The 22,976-nt window shown below is 32.9% G+C and overlaps 1 protein-coding gene across 6 annotated transcripts in view; it reads left to right on the top strand.

Annotated features, from left to right (window-relative positions):
* GPATCH2 (G-patch domain containing 2) overlaps positions 1-22,976 on the top strand; it is a 436,123-nt gene that overhangs the window by 138,672 nt on the left and 274,475 nt on the right. For all 6 annotated transcript variants that reach the window (XM_031937380.1, XM_031937378.1, XM_031937377.1 and 3 more), the window contains exon 2: positions 16,387-17,100. In XM_031937380.1, coding sequence (XP_031793240.1) covers positions 16,403-17,100 — 698 coding nt within the window. In that variant the 5' untranslated portion in view covers positions 16,387-16,402. The remainder of the gene's footprint in view (positions 1-16,386; positions 17,101-22,976) is intronic.

Genomic DNA, 22,976 nt, shown 5'->3' with positions numbered 1-22,976 from the left:
ATGCATTAACATAAGTGCTGGGGATAAAATAATAATAGTATATATTGTCTTAAGGGTTTATAATTTTTTCCTTACAATAACCTTGCGAAGTAGGTGTTATTTTTATTCCCAATTTATAGTTAAGAAAACAAATTAGGGGAAGTTGCTCTGGGCTCAACTACTTACTAGCTGAGACTGGACTCAACATAGATTTTGCTAAGTGTTTAGAGTCAGATATTCCTAACCAAAGTCCCACTCTAGCCACTTTTCTGCCTAGCTGCCTAAAGTCACAAATAGTAACATCCTCAAAAAAAAATCACATCCTAAGAAGGGAGCTGTAACACACAAAGTGAGACTCAAAGGAGTTCTGCTTTGGCCTTCTCTGTAGTGGAACAGCATAGGTTCTAGTCTCCATTCTGTTACTTCACTGATGTGACTTTGGGCATATTGCTTAACATAGTTTCCCCACCTGTAAAATAGTTTTCGAAAGTTGTTTTTTTTTTTGGTACAAAAATTCTATTTTGTTATATAATTGGCTCATTATTAATCCCTTGTAATTAAACCCTTAGGTACTGACTTATCTGAATTGACTTCTGATCTTTTGAGTCTTTTGAGTCAAAGGAGGTATAACTCACGTTAGCTTGTTTTGTTATTGTCTTGTCTAGCCACTGCACTAGGTTAGGTTAGCTAACTCTAGAATCTATTTGTCAGTTTCAAAGTCTTGAAGTTAAATATTCATTAAAAAAGAAAACACAATAATTTGTGAGATTTCTTTTATTAATATGGAAGAGGAGTTCCATTTGGAGATAAGTTTGTACCTATCTCCTGATTTTAGTGATATATGCAACCTGGATTATTTTTCAGGCTCCCTTTGTAAGCATATAGTGTAATAATATTGTTACAGTATCTTTTTTGTAGTTATTTTCACTTAAATCATAATTAGCTAGCAAATGGTCAATACTTAGACATTGTTGATAAATCCCTATTGTCTCCTCTCCAAATTCCTTTGAAGAGAATAGAAGACAGTTCATAATACTATTTTTAGGGACAGGTAAACTGATTCACAAAGAAGTTCTGACAGGCTGTAAGTAATAAGAGGACACTTGTTTTCTGTTCCTTTCATCCACTATGTTTCCATGTTGTAGAAAGTGTGTGTGTGTGTGTGTGTGTGTGTGTGTGTGTGTGTACTTGCATGCACATGCTTGAGCATTCACACAACTGAATTTTGACCTAAAAATAATATTATCCATTTTTTAAAAATAAGAATTATAGATGATTCTTCTTAAGAGAATGAACCCATCAAGTGTCCATTTTTGTAAAATCATCTTCCTAATTTTAACTTACTTTTGAAATTAAAACTAGCAGATTAAAAGAAAGTAAGCTTTAGAATTCAGGTTAATTTCTTGGTACTATTTCCCTTAAAAAAGTTTATTTAAGGGTTTGAGAAGATATAATTTCTTTTAAAATATTAATTTTGGAGGTAATATCAAACCTTCAATTTTATTGATATAGGGAACTCTTGATGAGGAAACTACTAATGTAGAAATTAGCATCTGTTCTTGGTGTGATACATAGTTTTTGTGAGTTTTATGAGACATTGAAAAGTAAAAGGACTTATCCAAAGTCACACTATCAATTTTTTTTAATGTTTCTGTGCTTTAAATAAAACAATAATAAAAATAAATAAATAAAATATGTTAAGCTAAATATGATTTAAATTTTTCTTTACTCCAACTCCAGCATGATAGCTTAGTATTTCTATCCATTTCCTAATGAAGCATACCAAATTTAAATCAGAATTTATATAGAGAGAAATCTAATCTATGTAGAATCTCATTCCTTTTTTTAAATTTTGATTTTTCACATTCAGTCATTTAAAAAATAAAATTATTAGGTTGAGCTCTCCCCTTTTGGCTTTTTGGTTTTATTTTATTATAGAAATGCACTCTATTTTGTAACTTTCGGGAGGTCTTAGGCTATACTTTATTGGTACTACTATCAGAGTTGTATAGTGTGAGAGTTATTTGCATTTCAAATTATAAGGAAACTAAGCCATGGTATAGTTAACTTATTTCACCAGAGTCTGAACAGAACTGTTTTTTCTCCAAACTAACTCCACCTGCTGCCTTCTGTATTTTTTGTTATCCGCAGCATTTTCCCAATTTTTAAATTCTCAGTATGACATTTGCTTTCCTTTCCCTTATTTTCCCAATCCAATTTAGGCCTTTTGGTAATAGTATGCTTAAGTTATTATGTATATTAATGATGAAGATAGCAGGTGTTGTTTATATAGTGCTTTTAATTTTCTAGCATGTTACATATTTTATCTTCTCCTTGGAACTTAACATCCCTTTGAAGTTAGATATCATTCCTTTTATTAACCATATATAAATTAAGATTCAGTAAGAAGTAACTTCCCTTCTTTTATAGCTACTAAAAGTTAGAAACAAAATTTGAATTCAGAACTTTGCTCACCACAAGGCAGGTTCACTTTCCACTATACCAGGATGAACCAGGTAATGGATAAAATGATGAACTTGGAGAGAAAAAGATCTGGGCTTCATCTTACTACTTCCTTCCCTCCCTCCCCCCCCACCCCTCCCCTTCCACCTTACTTAATAGCTTTGTGACTATGAACAAGTCATTGAAATTCTGTAATTCTGGAGCAACTTTCTTAATACTATAAATCATAGACCAATTATTCTTTATGTCCTCTGGTAGTCGAAATGGTCCCCAACTTCCCACACCAAGGAAATCTTAAGTCCTTCATGCATTCAAAGGCTATCAAAATTCACTTCAATTGCCAAGAAGGTGCTCCTGGACCTCCTTAATTGTAATTGTGGGGTTTGGATTACCAGAATATTTTTTAAAGATCACTTTGCTCAAATCATAATTTCCCTAAAATGTTAATCTCATCATTGCAAAACATTAGAATAAACTAATTGGCTTCCCACTCTCCTATAGGACAGTCTAAAGAGTCCATAGTTATTCTTTTAAGTTTTTCCACAGTTAGTACAAAACCTTGTTTTATTACCTTATTTTTTATTATTTCTCAACTTGAAACTTTAGGGCCACACGGAGGCAGAGGCTGATGTCTTCCTATATCCTAAATATTTCTTGCCTTATTTATTTATTTATTTTGCAGAGGCAATTCGGGTTAAGTGACTTTGCCCACGGTTACACAAGCAGGACTTAAGTGTCTGATGCTGTATTTGAACTCAGGTTCTCCTTACTTCAGTGTGGGCACTCTAGTGCCATCTAGTTGCCCCTGCTCATTTATTCTTGATTCCACATTTTGTTACTTTTGTTTCACTTGTCTGAAATGCCTTCCTATGCCCTATGCTTAGTCAATTTGTTTTTCAAATTTTCCTTTTATATATTTCTTGTTGATAAGAGTTCTGTCTCCTATGAAAGAACTATTTGTGTCAAAGATACTTTGTATCTGTGAGAATTCCTAATAATACTGTTCACATAATAGGCACTTAGATAAATTTTGTTGATTGACTGACTACATGTTAGGTTAGGATACAATATTCTTTTAATAACATTTTACTTTAGTAACAATTGGAGTTAAAAACATTTACTTATTCAATATGTTAGACATATCTAGAGTTAATATAATTTGCAGACTTAGGTTAAAGAATGAAATCTCAACATGTTTACTATCAGAATCCTAGTAAACTTTGAAAAACTAAAATTTCTTTTAGATGAATTTAATTTGTAGGAGTTGGGAAGTTCAGATTAATACTTGAACATTAGCAATGTGACCTTGGAAGAGTTAAAATCTCTGCCTCAGTTTTCCTAACTGTAAAAGGGGGATAAGAATAGTTCCCACTTGGGGCAGCTAGTTGGTATAGTGAAGGGGTCCTCAAACTATGGCCTGCAGGCCAGATGCAGCAGCTGAGGACGTTTATCCCCCTCACCCAGGACTATGAAGTTTCTTTATTTAAAGGCCCACAAAACAAAGTTTTTGTTTTTACTATAGTCCGGCCCTCCAACAGTCTGAGGGACAGTGAATTGGCCTCCTATTTAAAAAGTTTGGGATCCCTGGAGTGTATAGAGTACCAGCCCTGAAATCAGGAGGACCTAAGTTCAAATGTGGTCTCAGACACTTAACACTTCTTTGCTCTGTGACCCTAAGCAAGTTACTTTAACCCCAATTGCCTCAGCAAAACAACAACAACAACAAAAAGAAACAAACTCCCACCTCCCAGAGCTATTGTAAAGATCAAATAAATTCCTCAGTACTGAGCAGCTTAGGACAATGGTAACACACAGAGTAGATACTTAATAAATGCTCCTCCCCCCCCACCTTCTTTTCTTTTTTCTTTTTTTGCTTTTCCCCCCTTCCTCTATATTGTAGACATTTTCATTGTATCCTTCACACACCTTTCTTCCATATTTTCTCTGGTTTATGATTAATTTTATCTCTATTCTATATTTTTTCATTTTCATAGATAAAAATTGTCAATCCTATTTCAAGTTAGATATGCTATGCTGCATATTTGGCCAGGATCATATCCTTGCTATATTTTAAACTAGGCTACAAAAATCCAAATCCTGATGTCAGACATTTATTGATTCTCTTTGTTTCCTTTATTTTCCAATCTCTCCAGCCTTTCACTATTTCCCTATTTATAGCTTTCAGGCTTCCCAGAGACTGATGTTTTATTCACTATTCCCTAAACATATTATGGTTATTCCTTATTCTAGGCCTTTGTTGTTTCTGATCTCCTTGTCTAACAAAGCCAAAATAAAGCCTAGCTTTAGCCATGTTATCTATCTACTTAGTAAACTCCAGTGGCTCCTTAGAATTAATTATAAACTCTTTTGTTTGGCATTTAAAACTCTTTATGATTTCATTTGTATCTTTTCATTCTTCTTACGCACGTTGGTCCCTAGTAGAAACTGTCATACTTAATAATTACTTGCTATTACTCCTTCACAATATCCTTTGTCTCTATTTCTTTGCATTCTCTTTCCCCTGTAGCTGAAAAGTCTCTTTCCTCACCTCCATCTCTTAAAACCCTTGACTTTCTTTAAGATTCAACTTGAGTTACTTGGAGCAGGCCTTTGGTCTCCACCAGCTGTTAATCCTCTTCTCTCTCAAGTTCTACCTTCATTCTCTTCTGTATTAACGGATTATTTGGTAGTGGTTGAGTCGTTTCACAGCTCTCCAACTCTTCATGACCCATTTGGGGCTTGCCATTTTCTTGTAATTTGATAGATGAGGAGTTGAAGCATTCAGTGTTGAATGACTTGCCTAGGGTCACACAACTAGGTGTCTGAGGTCAGATTTGAACTCGGAGAACAAATCCATAATGCCTTAGAAATGCAGCTTTCTATTTTTAATTTCATGGCATTCAGAGAGGTTATCTATTCAAGAGATGAACTCTTTATTTATCTTTTTCTACCTCTTTGCTTAGCATTTAGTAGACTTGGTATTAATGCTTGAATTGAAATCATATGACCATTAGTAAGGTACTTTGATTTTTCTGATCATTTCTTTTTGTATTATTTCATAGCCAATGTTTGGTTGGTTGTTTTTCCACTTAAGCAACTATCAGATGAAATCAGATTTGTTCAGTTATTCATTCATGATATAGAGAGAAATAAATCACACTGTATTTTACTTTGGGCTGACCCAATTAAATTGAATTTGAGGTTTATTGAACACAGTTGGTATTTTGATGTTTGGAATATGCAGCTTCCTCTTCTAGCCATAACTTCAGTTCTGTTTTATCAAGTGTCAGGGGGCATCCATTTAAAATGAGTTTGATCTTGATAGCATTTGTCATGCTGTTGGCACTTTTCCCATATGGGCACTTAGATAACAGTAATCACCCAAGGCCATCAAAAATACCTTGTCCATATTACAAGCTTTCTGAGATCAGAATTAATGGGTACCTAGAAATTGTTTGATAACTGACCAGAATTTATAAAGCGTTCAGACTCAATGCTAAATAATTTACAAGGTGAAAATGACTTCCATATAGACTAAGTGGGCGGGGGGGGGGGGGAGGAGTTTTCATATCAGTTTAAATTTAACCTTTAAAAAAAGAAAGACTTGTTTGTGGACCTCATAGGTCATTTAGTCAAATTGTTTCACTTTACAGATGAGGAAACTGAGATACAGAGAGGTCAAATGATTTGCTCATTGTCATACTAGTTTTTAGTAGATCAGGAAGGAAGGGAAGAGAAAGTTCTGCTTTTTAAAGTTCAATCATAAATGGCTTTGATTTTTCCAAAAGGAATTGCATAACAAATTAAAATAAGATAATGAGCCTTGTAATCCATTTGTGCCCTTGTTAACTGAGAGAGGGTGATAGTTTAGTGAGCTTTTCTTTGGTACTTTTTGAGAAAGAGATTCTAGTAGGAGTTAACATTTAATAAACTTAGCATACAGTTTTGCTGTTCAAATAAGTAATTAGTTTTGGGGTGTGTGTGTGTATGTTTTCATCTCAAAACAGCAGTATAGCCATGGACTATGAAAGATAGCTGTTTCTTTTTTCCTGTTGTAGCTATCTTAATGTTAATTGGAGATGAGAACAACAGAATTGCAGTGTGATAATAATTTGTGATGGTGCTTCTTGCTATTTCAGGGAGAAAATAATCTTTTAAAATGTCAGCTGAACTCTAAATTTTAAACTAACATGCAAGGTTTTAGGCATACTCAAATGTGGGTAATCCTAATGCTCTAGAGTGGAAATTGGCATATTATGGCTTGAGCTGTTTTTGTACAACTTGCAAGTTGAGAATAGTTTTGCATTTTAAAATTTCACTGTCTTTAAAATGATAAAAAACATCCTTATCTTGAAGTCCAGGTTAGCTCCCTGGAGGCCTCAGAATCGGCCAGAGTCTGCATAATCAAAAGTCGTTGGTCTTTAGGGGGAGAAGTGAAGGAGATCAACAAAACTTCCACATGCTCTCCACTGACTGACCTCCCTTCTCCTCATCCTCTTCCAAAGTGACTTTGGTTTGTCTTACTCCCTCTAATCCCTCTTATGATTATCTATATACACCAAAAGATCCAGCCAGCACAGAATAGTGAGAAGAGCCATTTTCCCAAGCATATGCCAATAGAGTATTGTCCATTAGCCTTAAGTGCTGGGTTGTCTGATTCCAGTGCACCTATTCAGAGTTTCAGCCCTTTACAGGGCTACAGAGGAGGCAGTTTGTCCTACCTTTGTTTGCTAACCCTTAGAATCATTCCATGTATTTGCAGTCCTATTTAAAAGGTAACTAGCCCCTTTCAGATTGAGTATAATATATTTGCCCTGTGCTTAATTTTATTCCATAAATAATAGTTTAATAAAATTATAGTATATCATTATGCTTGGTTTTTAATTGATACAAAGGACCAACTTCTCACTGAGGTGTGTTCATTAGAATTTTTTCTCCTCAATAATAATTTTTAAAATTCGAATCAAATATCATTAGGTAAATTATGATACTTCTGAAATAATTAGGTTTATTTTTTTCAAGAGTGTTTCTATTAAGGATTTTCTCAAATCAAATACTACTATTTCTCTGATATGACTCCTTATATATTTAAATTTTAAAATATTAGTAAAAAGCTTACTAGTACATTGGAGCCTAGATTGTCTGCATAAATCTCTAAATGGCAGACAGTCTGGGTCATGATTTTTGGGGGGAATGAAAGGGTCCAGAACTGTGATTTTTACAGCTCCCAGATTGTAAACTCTGTAAATTGATGTACATTGGCAGTTATAGTTTATAGTTTTAAGGTGCCATCTGAAGGCACTGAGAGAGCTGAGTGATTTGCCCATGGTTACATAGCACATATATATCAGAGGCAGTAATTGAACTCAGGTTGTTCTAATTCCAAGGCTGGCCTTCTATTTGCCAATCTCCTCTCTCTTAATAGCAGTACAACAAATGTATGATTAATGCTATATTCATTGATTTAACCAGCATTTAGGAGGTCACTGTCTTCTAGTCTGTTTTAGAACCCTGCATGTCTAAAAACAAAAGTGAGACAGCCAAACAAGAGGGAGGCAGATTAGTAAATAAAAGCTGATTTCTGAGGGAAGGATGGGAATGGACAAGCAGTTGGAGAAAGATCCAGTAGCTTCCATGGGAGAATTTGGATTAATTCAAAGAAGGCTGGCTGTGGAGGCAGAAGACCCACGTTTAAATGTGGTCTTCACTATTTACTATTCATGTGAATAGTAAACAAATCACTTAATTTTGCTTAATTTTCTCATTTGCAAATTGACTAGAATCAAAAATTGGATATCAGATTTACTACATGTTTTTCTGCAACTGGCCACCTAACAATGTTTCTAAATTTTTCATTGTTTTAAAAAGTAAAATATACCCAAAAACTTTTGAAACTGTAAAAACCATTTTTAACTGGGAACTCTTCATAAACAAGTAGCTACAGAGTCCCTCTGGACTGGGAATCTGAACGTGAGGCCCTTTCCATTTTTCAATCGAAGATATTTTGCTTTCATATATTTATACTATTTACATAAACAATTCATAGATTAGTTTATGGCATTATACTAGCTGAGACTTTAAAAGAAGCTAGAAATTCTAGAAGAAGTGGAAATGAAGAGTCTGGACTGACAGATACAAGAAGAGATGAAATATCACCTTTTTATAGGCAGGTAGGTGGACAAAGTGTGTAACCTAAAGTAGGGAAATTTAAATCTTGAGTCAGATATTTACTGGCTATCTGACCTTGCAAAAGTCATTTAACTTCTGCCTATTTCACCTTTAAAATGGGTATAATAATAGCACCTACTTCACAGAGTTGTTGCAAGGTTCAAATAAAGTATTATTTGGAAAGCCTTTAGTATAATGTCATAGTAGGTGCTCTGTAGCCATCATGATAATGAAGAAATAGCAAATAGGCATTTTAATTTGACTGGAACATAAACTATGCGATTTTTATTATTCAGTTCTTTTGCTTATGAAATAATTATAAGGGAAATTAGTTTTCTTAGGAGTTTTTTTATTCTAATTCATTGAAATTGTGTAACTCAATCTTCTAATAGTATAAATTTTGATGTTTCTTTCCTATAACGATCCTATTTTGTGAAAATTATTTTAGCAAATTACTGTGTCCAAAATATCTTTGAAAATGTTGAAATCTAAGAAATTTAGTATAAACTTCAGTGTGCCCACCACAGTTCTATATTTGTCATGTTACAAAAATGTTAGACTAACAAGATATGGAACAGAAGTAGAAGATAGCATGAATTTATGAAACATTTTAAAATTACATACAAAGTAATTCAAAATCAGGCAGAATTAACAGGGCCATTGGTGATGGTGAGTATGCCCAGTATACATTGTCCTTTATTTGTTTTTTGTTTTTTTTTTAAAGATTAAACCATATTGCTGTTTATATAACAATATAATATCAACTTTTCTGGCAATAGCCTAGTGTTTCCATTTCCTGGGTCAATTTTGGAATACACTTAACATATACTTTAAGAAGGAATTTTGCTAACTAAAGAATTTAAATTAAATATTTGAGACTTCTGTTTGTTTAGTTAACTTTTAGTTGTAGATCTGACAGTTTAAAAACTATCTTAATGGGTTTAATTCAACCTATTGTAACAATAGTTTTAGATCTTCCTTCATATTTCTTTTCCCCTTTATTCCTTCCTTGGCCATGCATATTAGAGAATGTAAAACAGATGAAAGTCATTCTTTGAATAACATAAAACAAAATATGTCTTCCTTCTGTATCTCTTCTTTTGAAGAAGTTGGCTTTATTTTTGCCAGATCCAGATTAAGGGTTAACCCTCTCAATGGAACAGTGAAGGAAGAAAATTCCTAGGTTATTGAAGTTGGAGGAACCTCATACATTATCTAGTCCAGGGATTCCTAAGCTTAAGCTTTTTGTGTGTTATGGATCTCTTCTCAGAATTGTATTTTAAAAAGCACAAAACAAAATACATGGGATTATGAAGGAAATAAATTACATTGAAATAATTATTTTTAAAAATTTTAAACAAGTTTGCCAAACCTTAGATTAAGAGCTCTTAATACATTTCTCTCACTTTTCAGATGAAGATTGATACTCAACCATTTGCCCAGTCACATAGGTTCTAAGTGACAGAATCTTTTCATACAAGATATACATACTTTTAAATTAATCTTAGAGGGCAAGACATTAGCAGAACGGTTTGGTGGGGCTGAAAGAGACTAACAAAAAGTAGGATTTTACTTTATTCTTTTGTCTTAATTTTTTTTATATTGAACTTATATATGAAAAGAATATTTTCACAAACACAGAAAAAACACATTTTTACATGAAACTAAATCTCAATTTCAATTCACTTGCTTTTAAAAAAGTATGTAATAATTTTTTTCAATAATCATTTTTTTATTATGACCTTTTATTGACAGAACATATGTGTGAGTAATTTTTTACAATATTATCCCTTGCACTCATTTCTGTTCTGATTTTTCCCTTCCCTCCCTCCACCTCCTCCCCTAGATGACAGACAGTCTTATACATGTTAGATATTTTATAGTATATTCTAGATACAATATATGTGTGCAGTTCTCTTGTTGCACAAGAAGAATTGGATTCAGAAGATAAAAATAACCTGGGAAGAAAAACAAAAATGAAAGTAGTCTACATTCATTTCCCAATATTCCTTCTCTGGGGGTGTAGCTGATTCTGTCCATCACTGATCAATTGTAACTGAATTAGATCTTCACTTTGTTGAAGATATCCATTTCCATCAGAATACATCCTCATATAGTATTGTTGTTGAAGTGTATAATGATCTCCTGGTTCTGCTCATTTCACTCAGCATCAGTTCATGTAAGTCTTTCCAAGACTCTCTGTATTCATCCTGCTGGTCATTTCTTATAGAACAATAATATTCCATAACATTCATATACCACAATTTACCCAACCATTGTCCAATTGATGGGCATCCATTTATTTTCCAGCTTCTAGCCACTACAAACAGGGCTGCCACAAACATTTTGGCACATACAGGTCCCTTTCCCTACTTTAGTATTTCTTTGGAATATAAGCCCAATAGTAACACTGCTGGATCAAAGGGTATGCACATTTGATAACTTTTTGGGCATAATTCCAGATTACTCTCCAGAATGGTTGGATTCGTTCACAACTCCACCAGCAATGCATCAGTGTCCAGTTTTTCCACAATCCTCTCCAACATTCATCATTATCTTTTCCCATCATCTTAGCCAATCTGACAAGTGTGTAGAGGTATCTCAGAGTTGTCTTTAATTTGCATTTCTCTACTCAATAGTGATTTGGAACACCCTTTCATATGAGTAAAAATAGTTTCAGTTTCATCATCTGAAAATTGTCTGTTCATATCCTTTGACCATTTATCAATTGGAGAATGGCTTGATTTCTTATACATTAGAGTCAGTTCTCTATATATTTTGGAAATGAGGCCTTTATCAGAACCTTTAACTGTAAAAATGTTTTCCCAGTTTTTTGCTTCCCTTCTAACTTTGTTTGCATTAGTTTTATTTGTACAAAAGCTTTTTAACTTAATATATTTGAAATTTTCTATTTTGTGATCAATAATGGTTTCTAGTTCTTCTTTGGTCACAAATTCCTTCCTCCTCCACAAGTCTGAGAGGTAAACTATCCTATGTTCCTCTAATTTATTTATAATCTTGTTCTTTATGCCGAAATCATGGACCCATTTTGATCTTATCTTGGTATACAGTGTTAAGTGTTAAGTGTGGGTCCATGCCTAATTTCTGCCATAGTAATCTCCAGTTTTCCCAGCAGTTTTTGTCAAATAGTGGATTCTTATCCCCAAAGTTGGGATCTTTGGGCTTGTCAAACACTTGATTGCTATAGTTATTGACTATTTTGTCCTGTGAACCTAACCTATTCCACTGATCAACTAATCTATTTCTTAGCCAATACCAAATGCTTTTTGGTGACCGCTGCTTTATAACATAGATCTGGTACAACTAGGTCGCCTTCATTTGATTTTTTTTTCATTAATGCCCTTGAAATTCTTGACCTTTTGTTCTGCCATATGAATTTTTTTGTTATTTTTTCTAGATCATTAAAATAGTTTGTTGGGAGTCTGATTGTCTTGCACTAAATAAATAGATTAGTTTAGGGAGTATTGTCATCTTTATTATATTCGCTCGGCCTATCCTAGAGCACTTAATAGTTTTCCAATTATTTAAATCTGACTTTATTTGTGTGGAAAGTGTTTTGTAAATTTGCTCATATAATTCCTGACTTTCCTTTGGTAGATAGATTCCCAAATATTTTATGCTATCGATAGTTACTTTGAATGGAATTTCTCTTTGTATCTCTTACTGTTGGATTTTGTTGGTGATGTATAAAAAAGCTGAGGATTTATGGGGATTTATTTTGTATCCTGCAACTTTGCTAAAGTTGTGAATTATTTCTAATAGCTTTTTAGTAGAATCTCTGGGGTTCTCTAAGTATACCATCATAAATAAATAAATAAATAAATAAATTTTACATGCTATTTTCAAAGCTGTCCTGATGTGTGCTTCCTTTTGAACTTTCTTTTCTTTTTTACATTAAAAAAGATACAGCTTTTCTTTCTCTCTCTCTCTCTCTCTCTCTCTCTCTGTCTATGCCTCTTTCTGTCTTTGTCTTTTGTCTCTGTCTCTCCCTACCACCACCCTCCCCTTTCCCTCTTCCCTCTGCCCTTCTGTAGTTTTCTCCATCTTCTCCCTACTCCCCTTATCACTACTGTTAAATTGTTTTGTATTTCAAACTTCCTACTCTTTTTTTTTTAAATCAGAAATCTTTGACTGTCTTCTATCCTATTAGTTATTCTGTTTTGTAAATCTTTTTCTTTGCCTTGGAATATTGTATTTAAACTTCTCCTGTCATTTATAGTAAAAGCAACCAGGTGTTATGTGATCTTGTTTAAAAGATCTTAGTTTTTAATTGCTTTTTTCTGAATGCATGCAGTGTTTTGTTTTGTTTTGTTTTGTTTTGTTTTGTTTTTCCTATGATATGAGAGTTGGGATTTGGATTATGACATTCTCGGAACTTTTCCAGGATTGCTGTTGAATTTCCTTTTAAAAACCAATAGTTGATTCTTTCGATATTTTTACTTTGCCCTGTGTTTCTAATGAATCTGGACTATTTTTATCTATTATTTCTTGAAATACCATGCCTACCTTAAAAAAAAAGGTTTCAAGACTTAGGCCAATGAGTTTTAACTTATTTCTCCTGTTTTCCAGGTTTAATAGTTTTGATATAAAATACCTTAAATTTTCTTATAGTTTTCCAGGCTTTTTATTTTGTTGTAGAGAAATTGGTATTTGCTATAGGAAGGGCAACTTCTCTTACAAATTTGAAGCAAGGAAAGAAGAATTGGGATTGAACTTTTGGTGATTTTAAATGTGGAATTGAACAAAAACAAGAGCATTCCACAAATGGCCTCCCATTTTTTTCTTTTAAAAACTATCTGGTGAGGGGGGAGGGGAGTTGAGAAGATTAGGCATCTGAGGTAAGGGCTCAATTGGAATTACATAACACTAATCAAATGAGATAATAAATGCAAAATGTCATAGAAATGTTCTCGATTATTATTAAATATGCAGTAGACTCCAGTAGCAAAGTTATTTGACTTCTTCCATCAAGAGAATCAGCAGCTTATATGTAGGAGTGGAATAGACTGGTTGATGACAAGAGTAGTGCAGGGTTAGGGTTTGTCAAGAATTTGGTAGGATATAGGGGTAAGAAACTTGAGGTAATAGAGTTTAAGAAACTTGAGGTAATAGAGTACAGTGTAAGATTGAATGATTTATCCAGAATAATTATTTTGAAATGAGAAATATATGACCAGATCAGAAATCCTGGGATGGACTGGGAGAGCATAGAGGGGGTAGAATGATTAGAGTTTGTAGTATGAATGGAGAATAAGTTTAAGATGAGACATAATGAGAGGTGGAAGGATATCTGTTTATGGTCAGAGGATCATCAAAGTCCTTTAACAAAGCACAATTCCTTCACATATTGAACATGATTAATAACATTAAAACATACATGTGTACTCTTCTGAAATAGACATTACTTGATAAATATCCTTCACATATTCTGTAACCCTAAATATAATGTAAATTTTCAGAATTGGCCTTAATTATTATCAGTCTTTCAGAGACATTTACTTATGTGTTTAAAGTTCTTCTGAAGTAAGTAATAACTCTTGTAATTATATTCTGAAATACCAAAAATGGAGACATTGAAGAAACATAAATTTGAACTTAGAATGTTCATATTTTTAAAGTTTCCTTTTTTGTCAACTGCATCACAGAGTCTTATTTGAGAAAATGTCTTTAGGATAAAATGTTGTTTCAGTATAATGGCCTCCTTCTGATGCTTCCACCTAACTGCCAAAGCAAATGAAATAAATGAGTTATTGATCTTGTGATGTTCTCTTATAATGACTTTATTTCTGTTAGGCCAATAGATGCCAATTTAACCCAAGAGATGTTGAAGCAGTTTGACATTTACTGACTATTATATTACTTTGCTGTTAGGCAGGATCCTTTTAAGTATGGACATTCAGAATTGTCCAGTTGATTGACAATCAAGATAGTTCATAATTTAGACAATAACTTAATCTTTTATAAGTGATTTTTTCATGTGTATTTTAGATTTTTAATTTATTGGTGAAACTAAAAAATAAGAAATTTTCAATGCATTAATTCAATAGATGAACAAAATTTGATTGGTATAATAATGGATTGAGATATATATTAGTATTTGGTCATTTTACTTACATCTGAATTGTTGTATAATTTGTCTCTCTTTTTCTTTTGGTTGGGGATTTCAATATGGCATTTATCTTCCACAGTTTGATTGGGATCATATAAAAAAAAAAATCTCATTTAGCCTTTTTTTCAGGTTGACTATAATCTGTTTATCTTAATTACACCATCAAGTTACTTTAAACAAAAACTGATTTTAAAATTAGCCTAACTCAGTTGTTCCTGTATAGTGTAAGTGGTTTTGACCTTTCTTGTTTTAAGAGACCTCAAAATACTTTTCTCCTTTTTTCACTTAGTATTTCTGTGACTTTTGACATGTCACTTAATCTCCTTCTGCTTGAGCATCTGGAACCTTAAAATGAGGAGTTTGGACTAGATATATCCCAGTGTTCCATAAGGTCTCTTCTTGTTCTTAGGTTATAATCTTGGGAACTATAAAAATATTTTAAACTACTGATAAATCTCCTATTACTATTTGAAAATGAATATTTACCCAGTAAGAAAAGATATCAGCAAATGAGAAATAACTAAGTCTAAGTAACATGCCTTTTTTAGACATTGTTTCCTAAGAATGTAAGGGAGAATGCATAGAATGTTAGCTTTGGAGAAGAATATAGTGAGCAGCAACAGTGCTTATTAATTTACAGCGAGAGTTTTAAGGTCTCTTTGTGCTACTATGACTTCATCCTGAATTTATTATAAAGAAATGATGTTTGTTCTCTAATGAACAAATTGAAGAAAATGCACTATGAATACTTCCTATGATATCTGTAGTAACAGTAAGCATAATTATTACCAGATAATAACTACTGAGAGAAACAGCATTTATTTGGCTTTGCAATATGGCCAAAAACATAGTTATCTACTATTCACTTAATCCTGACCCTCGAATGACTACTTAGCCTTATTGTCTCCATAAGTAATGTTTTAAGAAGAAAGTTTCCATAAAGCCTTGTTCAGTTTGGAAGATTTCAGATTGTAAAATGCAATAGAAATTTTTGATCAAATTTAGACCAATGAAAAATATTAATTCAACTTGAATATAATTTGTTTCTCTGAGTATGTGATTCATGTGATTATGTGCATAAGGGAAAAAAAGCTGATCAGTCCAGCAAATGAATGCTATCATGGAGGATGATAGTAGTTAGACAATGAACAATTGGCAGTACTTTGTAGAGAGGGGAGAAAGAGTTTATCATGAGATGGATATAGGAGTCTTGGCTTTCTTCCTGACCTAGAAAGAAGCAGAGGTGAGTGGACAGTCTGTCTTTAGTGTGATAAGAAATTGGCTTAGAGTGACATGCAGGAATAAACACCATTGTGTAGTTGAGGAAAAAATGCTTAACATTGGAAACTTTTATGTTTTTTTCTTTTCATCTATTGTAAATGATTCTTTTATGTTTAATAAGAGAACCACTGAATCAGAAAAGAAAAGGACTTAAAATTGAGTAAATTTTAGTAAATTTATAGTAAATATATAAATATTCAAAATCTATATTTCATACCCTGACAAGGAAAATGAAAGAGCTTTACAAACATTTCTTTATAATGACAATGTTATTTTTAGATCAGTTTAGAGAAGGGGCCTGATTGGCATATAAAATTGAATTTTTTAGGCTGATTAGTTCTTTTTCTTTTCCCTAAAATTTGCAGGCATTTTAGTCGAACTATGGAGGAACTGGTTCATGATCTTGTATCAGCCCTAGAGGAGAGTTCAGAGCAAGCCAGAGGCGGATTTGCAGACCCAGGAGATCACTCTCGAAATATGACTTGTCCACTGAAACGTCAGGCAAGGAAAAGGAGAGGGAGAAAACGACGGTCATATAATGCTCATCCACCTTGGGAGACAGGCCACTGTTTAAGTGAAGGTTCAGATTCCAGTTTAGAAGAACCAAGCAAGGACTACAGAGAAAACCATAATAACAAGAAGAAAGATCACAGTGACTCTGATGACCACATGTTAGTAGCAAAGCGCAGACCATCATCCAACCTAAATAATGTTAGAGGTAAACGACCCTTATGGCATGAGTCAGATCTTGCCGTAGATAATGTTGGTAATAGAACTCTCCGTAGAAGAAGAAAGGTGAAACGTATGGCAATAGATCCACCATCTGAAATCTCTAACCCACTAACACTGACCCAACAACATGAAAATAGAGATCAAGAAATGGACAATGACTGTAGAGCTTACCAACACCAGGAATTCAGTAAAAACAAAATTAAAAAAAGAAAATTAAAAGTCACTAGACAAGGACTAAAAATCCAAGATGATGGACTAGTTTGGGAAAGTGAAGATTTGGTCCAAGCTAATAAGGATAAAATGGAATATGAAGAACAAAAAGGCTCAGATGAAATCATGAGTGAAAGGTGATTTTATTTTTCAAATTCTCTTAAATATGAATTATTTTTCCTTTTTATTTTTCAGTTTCATTGAACATGTATGCATTTAGCTATTTAGTAGTTTCAAAAAAAATCGTAATATGTGCTGATTTATATTGCATTGTTTAATTAACAAGTGCAAATTTCCTAATGTGATAAGCAGTTTGATTTGTTACAGTCATTTTCTTATTTTATCTTTAGAGATTAGAGATTCTTAGAACTCAAAGTCTGGTTTCTTGTAAAATTCAATTCTCAGTTATCTAATTACTTAATTTGTTAGCTTTTTTTTTTTTTTTATTTAATAGCCTTTTATTTACAGGATATATACATGGGTAACTTTACAGCATTAACAATTGCCAAACCTCTTGTTCCAATTTTTCACCTCTTACCTCCCCCCACCCCCTCCCCTAGATGGCAGGATGACCAGTAGATGTTAAATATATTAAAATATAACTTAGATACACAATAAGTATACATGACCAAAACGTTATTTTGCTGTACAAAAAGAATCAGACTCTGAATTATTGTACAATTAGCTTGTGAAGGAAATCAAAAATGCATGTGTGCATAAATATAGGGATTGGGGATTTAATTTAATGGTTTTTAGTCATCTCCCAGAGTTCTTTTTCTGGGCATAGCTAGTTCAGTTCATTACTGCTCCATTAGAAATGATTTGGTTGATCTCATTGCTGAGGATGGCCTGATCCATCAGAACTGGTCATCATCTAGTATTGTTGTTGAAGTATATAATGATCTCCTGGTCCTGCTCATTTCACTCAGCATCAGTTCGTGTAAGTCTCTCCAGGCCTTTCTGAAATCATCCTGTTGGTCATTTCTTACAGAACAGTAATATTCCATAATTTTCATATACCACAATTTATTCAGCCATTCTCCAACTGATGGACATCCATTCAGTTTCCAGTTTCTAGCCACTACAAAAAGGGCTGCCACAAATATTCGTGCACATACAGGTCCCTTTCCCTTCTTTATAATCTCTTTGGGATATAAACCCAGTAGTAACACTGCTGGATCAAAGGGTATGCACAGTTTGATAACTTTTTGAGCATAGTTCCAAACTACTCTCCAAAATGGTTGGATTCGTTCACAACTCCACCAACAATGCATCAATGTCCCAGTTTTCCCGCATCACCTCCAACAATCATCATTATTTTTTCCTGTCATCTTAGCCAATCTGACAGGTGTGTAGTGGTATCTTAGAGTTGTAATTTGTTAGCTTTTTATGTTTTGATATTTTAGCGGTTGGAATTTGTCAGAGCATTTTGACTGTCTAAAAAGTACAAATTGCTAGACCATCTCTGCTCATTTTGTTGCGTGAACATAAAATGTCTCCAAGTTGTCAGGAGTGTTGATCATTCATAAATTCTAGACAACATATTATAATTGTCATTAACCATAATTGTTTCTAAAGCCTATTTTAGGTGATACAAAGGAGGTAAGTAATTTTTTTCCATATCACAAAAGTACTGTTTCCTTTAAGACTGGGAGAGCTTGGCTATGTTCATATTGTCCAATATATGTCTATATTAAAGTTGGATGTAGAACTATCATTTTGCGGATTTTTTAAAAAATTGGTTTGGGATAGTTAGTTATCATTGTTTCCTAAGAAGTGTCTTTTTTGACTTGGAAGCATGCAGAACAAAGACACTGAGTACAACTTGCTGATTTTCAGTAGGAAAATGCTCACATTCTTTTCAGCTGTTCTTCTGCTTTGCTAGTTGATAACATAAGAAGACTATGCAAAGATAGTCATAGAACCGTATTATATGGTTTTTCTAGAATTGCAAACCTAGATTGTTTATTTGTTTTCAATCTAGATTTTGTTAATGTAGGGACTCTAGTATGGAAATTCCCTCCCATAATGCAGGTGGGCAGTTTATCTATTACTCATGGAAATAGACATTTTGCATCTCAGAAACAATACATGATTTGGTTAGTCTAGGATGTATATCCATGTATATCCAGATGCAAGACTGAAACCCAGACCTTTTATCTCTGAAACTAGCAGTTTGACAAATACCACATAATGACTCAGAATATGCGATTCATGTGCATAAGGAAAAAAGTTGATCAGTTCTTGAAAAGGTTTTACACTGATCCAATAATGATTATATGAATAAAAAGCAGCATTTTATCTCTAGGGTATTTTGTTATATTATCTGTTTCTTCTTGAGGAATGATAGCATTCTTGTATCAATTTGCTTCATTTTTAATTCAGCAAATATTCAGGTTGGTTGTGTGTAGAACACTATTGTAAAGTCAATATTGTGACTTTGGTAGAATAATCACAACTTTAATAATTTCTAACTGTAATAATGAATAATAGTAAATCATAGTGCCATGAATTTCACAAAGCATAGCAACTTTGTGAAAGAGATATTATAAGTATTAACTTCAGTTAAAAGATGAGGAAACTGTCTTGGAGATAGGAATCTGGTTGTTATGTAGCTTGTAGTGTCAAGGTTGGTAAAATCTAATATTAAACTGATGGCTTTTTTTTTTTTTTTCCATTACTCAGAGTACTTGATCTCTGAAGCTGTTGATATTCTAACTTCTTGTCTACTCTAATAATTTCTTGGCTTCAATGACATTTCTCTATCCCATTTTCTCCCTTCTTTTTTGACTTCTCTTTCTTGGTCTTTTTTTCTAGATTTTCATCTATTTCTTGTCCCTTAACTTTGGGTGTCGCCCAGGCTTTTCCTTTTTTTGTTTACGTTTTTTGATAATTGTTTACAATTTTTTATAATTAGAGGAGAGTGATCTCCTCTAATGGATTTGTTTACATTTCTACACAGATGATTCTCATATTTATATATCCACCTTAATCTCCCTTCTGAACTTCTATATTATACCACCAATTCCCCAAACGAATGTAACTGTCTTTCTGCAATCAAACCCAATCTTTCTTAAAACTTTCTAATTCCTACTGAGAACACTATTTTAAAAAAAATTATTCAGATTTACCTATAAAAATAACAAATATTTAACACCCCTCAAAACTAAATCCATTGTTTATGCTATGGGGGAAGGGAATACATCATTGTGGGCTAGTCACCTATGATATTCCAAGCTTGAACCCAGCAGCAGAAGGAAAAGACTCTGTGGCAAGAAACAACCAGTAGACAACTTCTAGCATAAAAATAACCTCAAAGTCTTCCAGTGGAGTGATTTAGGAAAGTGAAGAATCATCTTGTTTAATTAGCAAGTGCATATTTCCTAATATGATAAACAATTTGATTTATTATATCCAGGAAAGCTCTTGTCTGATTCACTATACTCAGAACTAGGCAGGTTCTACCCAAGATTTTCAGTTGTAGAGCTTGATCCAAATTTAGGTACTGAGATGGATGAGATAATTAAACCAAGGAAAAATCTTGGTTTGATTATCTTAATGCCTTTGAGATTTAAGAAATGCCTTTGAGATTATGACTACATACTAAGTTAAAGTAAAGCAACAAGGGAAAAATATCTTGGTCTGAAGGACTACATACAGGAGGGCCTGGAAAAAATGAAATATGAGACATAGAATGGAAACGTTGAAGAGGAAAGAAGGGCAAGGAAAATTGACATCTGAGAAACAGTTGAAGGAAAACCTCACCTAAAAACTTTATGTCCTAAAAATTATTATAAGTCAGTCTGAAAATGACTTAATGAAAAAAAAAAAAGTTAAAAAAAAAATATATATATATATATATATATATATATATATATATATAAACAAGTAGAAAACAGGCCAAGGAAGAAAAAATTATCTAATCTAAGAATTATTGGAGTACATGAAAACTGGTTTTTAGAAAGTATGGATATCATATTTCAAGAAATGGGTAAATGAAATTTAGTAAGTAAGTAAGATCCAAAGGACAAAGTGAAAATATAAAGAAAATCTGCTAATCATTTGGAAAGTAGCCTCAAAATGAAAAATCCCAAGAAGGATGTAAACAAAAATCCAAAGCTCTTCCAGGTCATATAGGAAGTACAACAAGCATCTAAAAAGGAATTTAAATACAAAAGAGCCACAGTAATAATAAACTCACAAGATTTAACAGATGTCAGCATAAAAGAGCTCAATATTTAGAACATGATGTCATAAAAAAGTTGTTTTTGATGTCTTTCTAATATTTTTTCTTTTTTTTCCCTTTTGGTTTTATTTTCTCATTGACTCATTTTATATTAATTTTCAGTACATTCAGTTTTTAAGTGAGGTTTTTCTCCTTTTGTTCTTGCGTGTCAAAGATAAAAGCTTACAACCAGTGATAACATATCTATGAAAACTAAGTGTAATCCTTTCAGGATAGGGAAGGGAGAGAATGAATTTTTAATACAGTAAAATATTTCCAAACATTCATGATGAAAAGTCCAGAACTTAGCAGACATTTTGAAATGAAGACAGTTGACTTTTATACTTAGAAAGGTACACATATTAGTTTAATTGAAAGAGAATATGTGGGTATGTATTGTTCACACCTTAATAGGGGAATAAGAAATATATGTCATTAGAGTTCTAATATCTTTAAAGGTCACAGAGAAAGGTAAAAATGACAGAGAGTCTATGGATGGTTTTGTTCTGTTTTAATGGAGAAGGACCAAAATGGAATGAATATAGTCCTAGACTAGAGAAGAAAAGAAGGGAAGAAAATAATTCATGCATAATAGAAGTATATAAAGTTATATATTCATGGAAGAATACGTGGGAAGAGAGAGTATCCCATAAACCTCATTTTTACTGAACCAAATAAAGGAAGATTAACCACAATTTCTCTTGTTTTTGTCTCCTCTTTTTTCTTTATGTCTTTTTTCCATGTCTGACTTTGTGTCTCTATCACTGGTCTCTCTTGCACACATTTCATTGCAGAAATATATTAAACTCAAAATGGAAGTTGGAGAGAATAGGGACAAGTTGAAGAGAGAGAAGAGGGGTCTAAGGAAGAGGCAAGAAAAAGTTATGGGAATATTTGTAAACAAAACAAACCTGAATGTTGTAGGAGGAGCATGAAGTGGGAATTAAAAGAAAAGGAAAAAAAAGAGTAAAAAAATATGGAATTGGAAGTTGAAAAAGAAGAAAAGAGCTGCAACACAGATAGAACAAGTTTTTTCACTTAAAAGACCAGAGGTACCAGGCAAAGTCCCTCTATTTTAACACTGTTTGTGAAGGTGTGGAGAAGGGGGAAGGTATGAGAAGTCAATGAGGAGAAAAAATACAGAATGACAGGATGAACACATTGTGAATATGAATGGGGTGAATTTACCCATAAACCAAAAGAACAGAGATGTTTAGAAAAAAAATCTAAATCTAAGTTGTTTTTAAGAAATATGCTTGAAATACAAGTAGACACAGAGGTTTTTGAGATTAGAGATTATATTTTACCTTTCTTTTTATCCTTGGTGGTTAGCAGGTTAGCATAATGCTTGACACATAGTAAGAACTTAATGTTTATTGACTAGATGATTTTAAAGAAAAATTAATTGAATTGGAAGGAGATATAGATAGTAAAACTTTTGAGTGAAGTGAACTTTTCAGAACTAGACATGAACCAAAAGAAACAAGAACGAAGTTGAGGACCTCAATAGAATTTCAGAGAAATTATAATGGACTGATCTTTGGCTGTTACTGAATGGAAAGAGGATTTTTATCTTTCTTAATTATAAATGACATCTTTTTAAAAATAGAGTTAAATTGGATCATAAAGACCTCACCAAAAATATAGAAAAGAAAAAAATAATAAGCATGTCATTTACTCATCACAATGCATCAAAATTATATGCAGTAAAGATCCCTTAAAGAAAGAATATAAGAATGTTGATAATCATTGCCTGAAATACTGTGAAATAGTTTCTGATTTATTTAC

This window comes from Sarcophilus harrisii, chromosome 4, assembly GCF_902635505.1.
Source record: "Sarcophilus harrisii chromosome 4, mSarHar1.11, whole genome shotgun sequence".
Taxonomy (NCBI): domain Eukaryota; kingdom Metazoa; phylum Chordata; class Mammalia; order Dasyuromorphia; family Dasyuridae; genus Sarcophilus; species Sarcophilus harrisii.
The sequence above is the reverse complement of the archived record's forward strand: the minus strand, read 5'-3'. Positions and strand labels throughout refer to the sequence as shown.